This window comes from Silene latifolia, chromosome 11, assembly GCF_048544455.1.
Source record: "Silene latifolia isolate original U9 population chromosome 11, ASM4854445v1, whole genome shotgun sequence".
NCBI lineage: Eukaryota > Viridiplantae > Streptophyta > Magnoliopsida > Caryophyllales > Caryophyllaceae > Silene > Silene latifolia.
Window position 1 is genome coordinate 186,342,562 of NC_133536.1, and position 12,652 is coordinate 186,355,213.

Sequence of the window (12,652 nt, forward strand, 5' to 3'; positions counted from 1 at the left end):
GACAACCTCACAACGCACGGGTTCCTCTTGCCCTTGGGCTTCTTGTGATTGATCTACTTCCACGGCCCAACTCTCCAGACGGAATCAAATGGACTTACTTCTTATTAGGTTAAAGTGCAGATTTTAGCCCAAACAGTTTGCCTCTAATTCCTTGTGAGATACGTCTTGAGGCGTCAAATAAGGAATTACGTACATTTGTTTTTCAAAAAGTCTCGCTCCGTATTTCACACAACTTCCCAGGCACTCATCATTACCCTTCCCTCTTCTCCTCATTTCTCGCGCTTCTCCCCTCTCTCCTCTTTTATAATCTCAACTTTTTTACCTACTTCATTAATTCCAAAACTTAAAAACCCCCACCTTCTCTCTAAAACCCTTCCTCTCTCCCTCACCGGACTTCGTCGCCGTCACCGCCATTCCTCTCCAGGTACTTTTCTTGTAATGTCTCCCGACCCTTTTCTTTTTCTTTCTCCCGACCATGGGCAAAACCCGCCATACCGCGTCGACCTCTGCTCCGGCCGGCCAAAACTCGGATCCCACATTTCCTTCCCGTAATCTCTTCGTCCACCCCCTGACTGTAACTCTTCTCTGACTACCGCTGACACCCCTTTGATTAAGGGATTGCTTGGTCTTGGTGACGGGGTTGATATTGCTATCCCGGAGCCGGGCCAGAAGGCGGACGCTATTTGACCAGGATGGGTCTGTTTTTATCTTTATCCGTTCAGATACGGTCTTCGCTTCCCCTTTCCCAAACTTATGAAAGACTTTCTCCGGACTAACAACTTCGCCATGGCACAAATTTCTGCCACTATCTGGAGGGTACTCCTCTATTGCCTGTCTGCTAGTCAGAACACTAACAGCTCCATCTTCTGGGCGAGCTGACCCATATGTACGAGAGTTGGTCTCTAGGAATAGGCCAATTTCCTTCCGGGGTTCCGGTGAGACTCATTTCAGGCATGTGTCAAAATCTCGGGATGAGAAATGGTTTAAGGGTTTCTTCTACCTGAGGAAGGCCTCCATTCAGCCGCCTGCTGATTCTATTTTCGAAGATTGGGTCAAAACCTCGAGTAAGTAACTATCTTGACGCCTGATTTACTTCTTCCAATGCTTACTGGCTTACTTTTTGCTTTTGTGCAGGCCCCTGCCAACTGACTCGCCTGGGTGACCCGACGGCTGCCCGCAACAAACTGTTTTGCATCCCCCTGTCTGACAGGAAGTTTCATGATCTGCTACCCGGCTTCTCACCTGCCTCTTCCTCCAATCCACAACAATCAGCCCACAACATGTCTTCTGGTATGTTACCTGGCACTGTCATCCTGGCTATTGCTGATTACCCGATATCTTGCTGCTCGTTTAGTATCACTGACACCTGAGGTTTGGCTGCTTGCAGGCTCAAAAGTCGACCCTCTAGAGGCCATTCTTCAGAGTGCTAAAAGAAAGAGAGCCGCTAGGAGTCCTGATGTGGCTTCTACCTCCAAGAGGAGTGCCCCGGCTGCTTCCTTCCAGTCTCCTCCTACCCATCCCAGTACCGCTCGTCCTGAGCCTTTGGAGGTTAGCCCGCTATCTCGCCACCCTCCTACTCCACCTGTATTCTGGTTTGAAAAATCCCTTCTTTCTCTTCTTTTCGAATATAAACGTTGGAATCGTCCAACGCGATATATAAAAAACAATCGATTTGAAAATGCGGTAAGAAATGAAATGTCACAATATTTTTTATACATGTCAAAATGATGGAAAAAAAAAAAGAATTTAGTCCTGCAGCTGCTGCTAGTGGGGGCATCATTGCCCACTTCCCTGATGGCTTCGGGGACGTAGAAAAGGTGCCCTACTGGCCGGAGATCGACCAGATTCTCTTCCCATCATTGGTGGAAGCTTTCTCAGAGTTCTCCCCAAAAGAGATGACTGAGAATGATGTGAATAATGCCTTCATGGTGAGTTTTCTCCCTCTGCTACCTGTTCTGAGTTATCTATGTCAAACCGGCTAATTCTTCTTTTTCTGCTTTCAGGCTTTTCAGTCAGCTCTCTATAATAGGAAGATGATTAATGTAGTCCAGACTACCAGCAGGACTATGAGTGTCAGGAACCAGGAGCTGACTGGGACCATTGCTGAGTTGGAGCAGCAACATTTTGACTTGAGGGGACGAGTGGTGGAGCTGAAAGCTGAGCTTACTGGCGCCAAGAAGAAGTTAAAGGAGGGAGCTGACCAACTGGCGTGCACCCAGGAAGTGTGCAGTACCTTCTCCGACTCTCTCAAGCGTTCTGACGAGAAGATCAGTGAGCTGATTTCCCTGGCCACCAATATTATTTCTTATGCTACCTGGCGGGGAAAGGTCAGTGGAATGCGTGCTGCACTCGACGAGCCTCCAACTCTGCAATCCGTTGAGGAGGAAGAATGGCAGCTGGAGACTTTGTACCCCGTTCAGCCAGACTTGAGTGTGCTGATTCCTGAGGTTGGCGAAGTGAACTCCCCTGCACTGGCGGAGCAGACAGATGGTGGGGATGCTGGCTCGTTCCAGGAGGCTGCTGTTGCTGAGGGAGCTCAGGAGGCTACTGCTACCGAGGGCGTGCAAGCTGGTCCTGTACCTGAAATGGGAAGTCAGCAGGAGAAGGCAGAAGAAGTGCTAGAAGTGGAGGTCATCAATGTGACCTAAAGTTAAAAGTTTTTACTTCCAAATTTTTAGACGGTGGTCTGACCCTGTATGGGCAGACTTGTGAAATTTCCGAACATTTTTCTATTTGCGTATTCTCGCCGTGGTGGCGGTTTGAACTTGGGGCCGTGTTTTGGCCAACTTTTTGAAATTCCCCTTGCCTTAGTTTGGCAAGTCTTATTTTTGTCATATCTTGTGTGTTTTATTTCTTACTGATATACTTAGCTTAGGAAGCTGCCGTGTCAACCTGCTGGCTGATTTAGGCTAGTCATGTCAGCCAGAAAAGACTGATTCAGACTCAGCTAGCTGTCGTGTCAGTCTAATGACTAATTTAGGCGTACGTCGCATTTTGGGTGAGGTGGTTGTGTCAACCTTCAAGGCTGATTTAGACCAGTCGTGTCAGCCTGAGGAGGCTGATTTAGACTCAGCTAGCTGCCGTGTCAGTCTGATGACTGATTATGCGTATGCCGCATTCTGACTACTTGACCTTTTTCATGACGCAAGGTGTGTTCATCATATTTAAAGCCAACTGGGGCGTACCTTAGGCAAGTTTATCGTCATTCTAGGACCGATAGAACGTTGCAGGATTTTGGTAGCTCAGAGATCCCTGCGCTCCATATGTATGTGTGCATGCATGCTGGGGCCTTGATTAATTGCGTTGATTGCGAGCTACGTCCAGGGGGTGGTATCCAGGGCTGCTGGGTAAGCTTTCTGCTGTCAGCCAGGCTCCCTTTCGTATGTTCCACAGGCCGCCTAGTGAGGGTACTCTTAATGGAGAAATGTAGGTTAGGCATGTTGTAGTGCCATGTGCCTTGTCATCCCGCGTTTGCAGTTGACAGTCCTGCTAGCTACACTTTTAATGTACCATAGATGTTAGAATTCAGAGTGATGCATTTAGAGAAGCCTGAAAATAGAAATCCTACTAGAGCGATGTGAAGCACCTGACGCCGTCTCATGGGGTGCCAGAGCAATTGTGGTCCCAGGAAGCTTACAGACCACACAACTTCAATAGTAGTTTTCAAAGTTTAAAGAAATAAAAGAAGAGAAAATGACACAAAATTGGTAGTATGCCTACTACCGTCTTTTTTTTTTTTGCTTTCTTAATACACAACTCTGTACACTAAATTCTACTTGTTAGCAAAAGTGATACCTCTTCCGGTGAAGTATGTTCCATGGTTTGTGTATGATTTGACCATCCATGGTCATTAATCTGTACCCCCCATGACCAACAAAGCCTTCTACCTGGTATGGTCCTTCCCATTTGTAGGCGAATTTGCCTACCTTACGATTCTTTGTGTTTTGGAACACTTCATGGAGAACCAGGTCTTCTACCTCCAGGAGCCTGACTTTTACGTTTGTTGTAACTTTTGGCGACTGACTGCTTGTAGGCAGCTAGACGTATTTTTGCGCTTGCTCACAGCTCGTCTATCGTGTCCAGGCTCCTGATCATCTCTGCGTTGTTCAGTTCCCCTGTCATACATCCATACCTGTGAGTTGGAACCAGAACATCTGATGGAATTACTGCTTCTGCACCAAACACCAGGCTGAAGGGTGTCTGGCCTCTCGCCGTCTTTGGTGTCGTTCTGTCTGACTAAGCTATCACTAAGCTAATACGGAGTAAGACGTGCTATTATTTGTTCAATTTACGTTGATAAATCTCATTGGGAAATAAGAGTATAACTCAAATTCACACCATAATTTATTCTCAAACTTAACTATAATACATGAATAAAATTTTAAAGGTGTCTACTTATTCTAGTCAAGATTTACGATTTGTACAACACAAAGCTTGCCAACTACAATAGGATGACAAAAGAAACAATCAACAGTAAATGGTCAATCTAACCAAGAAACAATCAAAACTTATGCGACTGGACCTTGCCACACTTTCTCTCTAGCAACCAATTTCTTGCTGATCCACAAATAAAACCGCAGGGCATGTCCAAGCAATAGGAGTATCATCAACAATAGCCAAACATACAATGATATTTCTATGGCATTCCAAACGGTCCGGTCCGGTCTACCAGACGCTAGGAAGTTAACCGCAATCATATAAGATAATGTTGTCGCGGTCACTGCAATCCACATTATTATCATTAACATCCCTACAAAGAGTCGCTTGCAGGGGAGACCGCTAATTAGAAGCAATATTACGCTTAGCGATGAGATTAGCCCTGTCGTGTTTATAATTAGTAACAATTGATATTGACCCATCCCAATATGATTCATGAACAAGAGTAATTTCGTATCGGATTGTTCTTGACCAGCATCTGCCATTATGGTCGTGCCTGCGTTGTGTCCGTTATTGTTATCTTGCCACACACCTCCTGGAGGGCTAACCCCAATTGTGAAAGCCATGGTTGCGATTAGTGATGCGACTACCATTAGCCCATTTCGTTGACCGTCCAATCGTCGTTGGTGTTGGTTCTGTGTTAACTGTCACCTTCTTTAATTGGGGTGGCATGTGATGAACCATATGATATTTCCGCTCATATGGGGAGCAGTTGGATTATAGATTTGAACTTCATGACGACCGGGATATATATACCGAGCCAGTTATTAAGGAAACTAATATTTAGTAATATTCTTTCCTATTGTTTTAGTAAATACTTGTTCTCCAAGTTTATAATCTTGTAATAGTTGTACTTTCCTATTTCTCGTTAACCTAGCTAGACTCGTGTACTATAAATACATTGTATGTCATTGTTAATATAATCAAGCTTTTACACAAATCAAACGTTTCTCTTATATGGTATCGTGCCTCCGATCAAACAAATCCCTCTAATTTTTTTTTTTACTCTCATGGCTGGCCAAAGCTCCACAATCCCTAATTCTCATGAACCCAAAGTTCCATTCCTCGTTCTCAATCTCTCTCAATGTGTCAAATTAACATCTCAAAACTATCGCTCTTGGTCCACCCAAATTGATGATTTCCTCATTGGATTTGATCCCTTCAAATATGTGAATGGCACATACCCTTGCCCTTCGGCCACAGTCACTAACGCTGAGGCAAAGGAAGCTTCCAATCCTGCGCACTACACTTGGATTCGTCAAGACCGTCTCATCAAAGGTGCTCTCTTTGGCAGGATTGATCCTTCGATCACTCCTCTTCTTCTTCAAGCCAAGACATCAAACGATGTTTGGCAGACTCTTGCACAAACATATGGCAACCCGTCTCGTGGCCATATTCTTCAAGTTAAAGATCGTCTCAAGACAATTTCAAAGGGTGACAAATCTGTTACTGATTATATGCAAGCTATCAAGACTTGCACTGATGAACTTGCTCATCTAGGAAAGCCTATGGATGCGGAGGATATCATTGCTCAGGTAATTGAAGGTCTTCATTATGAGACTTATAAACCAGTGATTGATGCGGTACGTGCTCGTGACACTCTTATTTCCTTTGATGCTTTACATGAGAAACTGTTAAACCATGCCTTAACCTATAAACCTCCAACTCCTCAACCCGACTTACCCACATCTGTTCATTACGCCCAAGCCTCGTACCCTCGCAAATACAACAAACCCATCACCTCAAACAGTTCCCCTGGTATCCTACCCCGACCCTCCACTACTGCCTACCCCTCATCCCCTGCCGACCCTGTTCAGTCCAACTCCGAATCCTCCACCCCCACCACCCCCTTCAAAGGTCGATGCCAATGGTGCAAAAACATTGGGCACTATGTCGATGTTTGCAGAGATTTCAAAAGACTCTTTCCCAATGTCCAACTCCCCCCCTTTCCTCGTCGCTCCAACTCTCACCCACAAGCTCACACCGTTACTACAAATAACCCACCCAACCCGCACTCATATCTCCTTGACAGTGGTGCAACCCACCATATTACCAGTGATCTCAACACTCTTGCTCTCCACAATCCGTATGATGGGGTCGATGATCTAATAATTGGAGACGGCTCATCTCTCGCTATTCAAAATATAGGTTCTTTCTCCTACTCTAATTCTTCTATTTCCTTACACTTTAAAGATGTTCTTCATGTTCCACATATTTCTCGCAATATCATCTCCATTCCTAAGCTATGTCACGATAATAATGCCGTAGCCATTTTCTTACCGTCTTCTTGTCTTGTGAAGGACCTCAAGACCGGAACCATTCTCCTACAGGGCACTAAACGCGATGGTCTCTTTGAGTGGTGTCTGTCTTCCTCTCCTCCTCAAGCCTGCCCGAGTCTCCTACCTTCCAATTCCGTCTGGCATCACCGATTAGGCCATCCCAACTCCAAAGTCTTTAATCTAATTAGTACAATTGGCAAATTTTCTTTTAAGTCGTCTATGTCAAATTGTCCAGCTTGTGATATCAATAAAAGTCATAAACTTCCTTTCTCTATTTCGTCTTTCAATACTACTGCACCATTGCAATTAATTTTCTCGGATGTATGGACATCTCCCGTTCTCTCGTATGATAAATTTAAATATTACGTTATTTTTGTGGATCATTTTACGAAATATATCTGGTTGTATCCCTTGCAAAAGAAGTCCGACACACACGCTACCTTTGTTCGCTTTCGTGCCTTAGTTGAAAAATATTTTAATACTCCAATTATTCAAGTATTTTCCGATAATGGTGGCGAATATCTCAAACTCACCCCAACTCTCAGTTCTGATGGAATTTCTCATCTCACCTCTCCTCCTCATACTCCTGAGCACAATGGCTACGCCGAACGACGACATCGTCATATTGTCGAAACTGGCCTTGCCCTTCTCACTCACGGCAATCTCCCTACTATTTTCTGGCCTCATGCTTTCACCACTGCTACTTATCTCATAAATCGTATGCCTACTCCTACTCTCAAAAACGACTCTCCCTACTTCAAACTCTTTAAAATCCAACCCAACTACTCAAAACTTAGGAGCTTTGGGTGCTTATGCTACCCATGGCTTCGACCATACACTCCACACAAACTTGCCCCACGGTCCATCCCTTGCATTTTTGTCGGTTATTCTCCGTCTCAAAGTGCTTACCATTGCTATGATCCCGTCTCTAAACGCCTCTATACATCCCGTCATGTCAAGTTTATTGAAACTACTTTTCCTTACACCACTTTAACCTCGTCTATCTCTACTGCCTTACCCACACCTGACGATTGGTGTGACGTTTCCCTCCCGCTGCTGCTCCCCTCCTCCCCCACTGTTGAGCTCGCTGACACTGCCATTCCTGGCTCACCTACGTCCCCTGACCAGTCCACCCCCTCCCCTGTTTCTGATACAACTCCCTCTCCACGACTCCCTTCTTGCTTTGCCACGACTTAGTTATCACCCTCACCTTCCCCTTCTCCTCCTCCTCCCCCTCCTCCACCTCCTCCTCCTCCTCCCCGCAATGTTGTTACCCGTCTCTCTAACAACATAGTCAAACCAAATCCAAAGTATGCCAAAACCGTCTCTCTCAGTGTCTCCAATTCTCTTCCCACGACTGTTAAACAAGCTCTTCTTGATCCTCGGTGGCGTACTGCCATGGAAGCCGAGTTTCAAGCTCTTAAAAATAATGAAACTTGGTCTCTTGTTCCGTCTCAGCCACACTTTAATACAATTGGTTGTAAATGGGTTTTTCGCGTTAAATATAACTCGGATAATTCCATTGACAAGTTCAAAGCCCGTCATGTGGCCAAAGGATTTCATCAACGGCCGTCACTTGATTTTACTGATACGTATAGTCCCGTCGTCAAACCCGCCACTATTCGTCTCATTCTATCTCTTGCTACTGTGAACCGTTGGCCTTTACGTCATCTTGATGTGAACAATGCCTTCTTACAAGGTTCTCTCTCTAACACCGTCTACATGTCTCAACCTCCCGGGTTTCAGGACCCTTGTTACCCATCTCATGTCTGCAACCTTAAAAAGGCCATTTATGGCTTAAAACAGGCCCCTCAGGCTTGGTTTACTGAGCTTCGTTCGTATTTACTCTCCGAGTTGAGTAGTCACATGATAGTCGATGTAGACCTGCGTAGAATGATTGTATGTAGTAGCTGAGACATTGTATGTTGCATTATTCATTTATGTAATCCATTAAACATGTACTTTAATAAATGGTAATTAATTGGAGTTTTGATACACTACCTCGGAAAATCGAGATAGTAGTACTTCCGATTACCTCGGCCGGGTAAGAGAGGATGTTACAAAGGCGTTGCGTACATGTGACCTCGTATTTTCCCATACATACGAAAAGTCTGCTGGAGGGATTAATGGATGGTATTGAGTTTGGTACTTCAATGTTCATTTGCTGGTGTGACTTCTTGAACTTAATTAGCACAAATTCTCATTTAAGACGGTAATAGTAGTTTTTTTTTTTATTTGAAGCATTCCTCAGCATCACATGGAGTTTCTTAATTAACCTTTTACTTTTATCTTTTACTCGCAAGTTTACGTGCTAGGAATATTTCATAGTAAAAGTTGACATGTTTGTTTTAAAATAATTCGGGTATTTTTTTTTCCAGGTAGTTCCTAATGGGATTGAAGAAATATGGAAGAGGAAACTAGATAAACATTTCAAGGAACTTTGTGGTCACCAACCCAAGTAGCAAGTCATACACAGAAATATTTCATAAGGCAAATATCAGGTGGGGAAGATAAGAGAAGGGCTAGCATACATCGCATTACGACAGTTAATCTCAATAATGAGGATCTTTCTGGGAACAACACTAACATCAACCCAATATCGTCAAGTTCACCAGAGCACTCAACAATCACTGTGCAAACACCACTCTGAATAAATTGACTGTGTAACTGAAATTATTTTTGTCAAATAAGTTACTTATTTTAAAAATAAAATTTCAATAACGTAGGTAGTTAGTTCGTATTGAATATCAATATTCAAAATTTCTCAAATTAGATGTTCATTTTCGATTCATTTATTTCGATGTCTAATACTTTGGATATCCACTACTAAGTAATAACCATATTGGATGTCGGTACCCATTAAATATATGCATTGTGAAATTTTATTGAGCAAATAAGTTTGAAATAATCTCATATTTATAATTCTGCATAATTAGTACATTTTGTTTTTCTACTTCAATGACGGGGTTTGAACCCAAATCATGACTATTACATTTTAGGACTCTATCACTATGCTAATACGGAGTAAGACATGTGCTATTATTTGTTCAATTTACGTTGATAAATCTCATTGGAAAATAAGAGTATAACTCAAATTCACACCATAATTTATTTTCAAACTTAACTATAGTACATGAATAAAATTATAAAGGTGTCTACTTACTTATTCTAGTCAAGATTGAACCGTTATTCTCTTTCACATACGATTTGTACAACACAAACCTTGCCAACTACAATAAATAGGTTGACAAAAGAAAGAATCAACAGTAAATGGTCAATCTAACCATGAAACAATCAAACTTCATGAGACTGGGCCTTGCCAAACTTTCTCTCTAACAACCAATTTCTTGCTGATCCACAAATAAAACCGCAGGGCATGTCCAAGCAATAGGAGTATCATCAACAATAGCCAAACATACAATGATATTTCTATGGCATTCCAAACGGTGCGGTCCGGTCTACCTGACGCTAGGAAGTTAACTGCAATCATATAAGATAATGTTGTCGCAGTCACTGCAATCCACATTATTATCATTAGCATCCCTACAAAGAGTCGCTTGCAGGGGAGGCCGCTAATTAGAAGCAATATTACGCTTAGCGATGAGATTAGCCCTGTCGTGTTTATAATTAGTAACAATTGATATTGACCCATTCCAATATGATTCATGAACAAGAGTAATTTCTTATCGGATTGTTCTTGACCAGCATCTGCCATTATGGCCGTGCCTGCGTTGTGTCCGTTATTGTTATCTTGCCACGCACCTCCTGGAGGGCTAACCCCAATTGTGAAAGCCATGGTTGCGATTAGTGATGCGACTACCATTAGTCCATTTCGTTGACCGTCCAATCGTCGTTGATGTTGGTTTCGAGGTTCAAGTACTTCCTTTGATGTCATTGCCTGTGCTTGTCTTAAAGCTCGCCAGACCGCCCTGTCGTTTATGTCCTTCCTACTTTGAATGAAGGTATCCATGGCTGTCAAGCCATTTCTATTGATTGCATTTATTTCCATCCTTTTGTTTGATGTTAATGATACAATAACCTACATATGACGAGATTTGAAATGAGCCAAAAATTTCCTTTATGTTCATTTGTTTCAAATGTTTGACTTTAGTGCTTATCCAATATAAATTGTTACATATATTATCATATAATATGTTGGATACAACATGTATTACACTTAGGGCTGTAAATAAGCCGTGCCCGCTCGACAAGTCTTTGGGATCGGGCTCGATCAAAGCTCGACTCGTGATCAGTTAAATTGAGAACTTGGGATTGGGCTTGGACTTGATCCAAGCTGAGGCCAAACCTTGGAAACTCGTTTGAGCTCGTTATTATTTAACTTAATTTTTATCAATATTATTTTCTTAATTTGTATCAATCTTATGCTAAATTAATTAAAATATTAGTTTAGAAAAGCAAATAACACAGGAAATGTTATTTTAAGCTAATATACGGAAAAACAATAGTTTGAATTGGAATTTTAACATAAAATTAAGTAAAATTAAAATAATGCTAGGAAAAATGGTACTCAAACAAAGTTCAAGCTCGAGTTCGGGCTTGTTAAATATCATTTGAGCTTGTCCCGAGACCTGATTTCAAGAGCTCGGGTTCAGGCTCGGACTAGAGTTTTACAATATGAGCCGAGCCGAGCTCGAGTTCAGTTCGGCTCGATTACACCCGGCCCCTAAATTATTTACACCATTACTCCATCATACCGTACTTCCTTGATTTCAATCATTTGTTTACCTCTTATATATTCTTTGTGAGGTGTATTTTTAATCAAAGATAAATAAATGATTGGGACGGAAGGAGTATAAAATTAGGATGGCAACACTTATCTCAAATGGATAGTAAATTAATAAATTATTTACCTCAAGTTGTTTAGCCGCAACAGCTAGGTGCAAAACCGTATTACCATAACTGTCTCTAGAGTTAAGTAGTTCACCATCATCTAACACATTAACCAAAAACATAAAGGCCTCTGGCTGACCATGCTTCAGACACAAATGGAGTACAGTCTCTCCACTATAAGTGCGCTCTCGAGCTGCCAGTGACACGGTCCGAACAAGCTCATCAAGCACATGAACCTGACCTCTAATCGCGGCCACATGAACCGGGTTCCTTCCATCAAGGTCTTGCACAAAACTCATGTCAAGACTCGCAGCAAGCAAATCCTTGACAATCTCTAAGTGCCCTTTTGCTGAGGCCACATGTAAGGGTGACCATCTTTTCGAGTGATCAATCTCCTCTGCTAACTCGGGTTTTCTACGAAGAATTTCTCGGGTGAACTCTATGTGACCGAGATTAACAGCTATATGTAATGGTGTTTGTACGAAATTTGTAGAGTTTTTAAAGCTCCATCGATCTAGGACGAGTGGATCCTCTTGTAACAAATTGATTAATGAAGGTACGTTTCCTTCGATCGCTGCATCATATAGATTTGTAGTTACGAATTCGGATCTCTCTGTTTGTATTTCCATCACATTGAACAAGTTTGCAAGTTTGAAGAGTAAATTATATAGTCAATCTCATCTTATAAATTATAATACACTACAAGTCGACTTCTTAGATGACTTCAGCTAGGAAATTTAAACGGAGTAATGGACAATGATAGGATGCTACATGTTAGGACGCCATTTAAACTATAGCGGGTTTATGACACTAACTACTCCGGTCCTAGAACATTGAAAATTTAATTTAATTTATTTTCTAAGTTTGTAATATTTTAACTAATATATTTTGTACACAGGAAATATAGCGTTGTCGATCGGCTTGTAATGAATTTCGATAATTTCTGATTTGTAAAAATCGGTACCACCAAATAATGTCCTCTCATTGTCCATTTTAATATTGTCATTCGGATTGAAATTTCCATTTTTGATACTATCTGCGAAATTAATCGTTCAATTAATTCATTGTTTATAATATCAGAAAAA

The 12,652-nt window shown here is 42.2% G+C and overlaps 1 protein-coding gene across 1 annotated transcript; it reads right to left on the reverse strand.

Moving 5' to 3' along the window:
* Positions 1 to 9,850: 9,850 nt before the first annotated feature.
* On the reverse strand, positions 9,851 to 12,433 carry LOC141615234 (uncharacterized). Its single transcript, XM_074433686.1, has 2 exons — positions 11,588 to 12,433; positions 9,851 to 10,755 (listed from the first exon to the last, which is right to left on the reverse strand). Exons 1-2 carry the CDS (start codon positions 12,194 to 12,196, stop codon positions 10,018 to 10,020), a joined length of 1,347 nt encoding a protein of 448 aa, XP_074289787.1. The 5' UTR covers positions 12,197 to 12,433; the 3' UTR covers positions 9,851 to 10,017.
* Positions 12,434 to 12,652: the final 219 nt, after the last annotated feature.

Excerpts from the sequence above, each read along its gene's own strand:
- LOC141615234 (XM_074433686.1), bottom strand. The coding sequence starts at position 12,196 with ATGGAAATACAAACAGAGAGATCCGAATTCGTAACTACAAATCTATAT. Across the intron at positions 10,756-11,587 it reads TTGCGGCTAAACAACTTGAG|GTTATTGTATCATTAACATC; the intron begins GTAAATAATTTA and ends CGTCATATGTAG.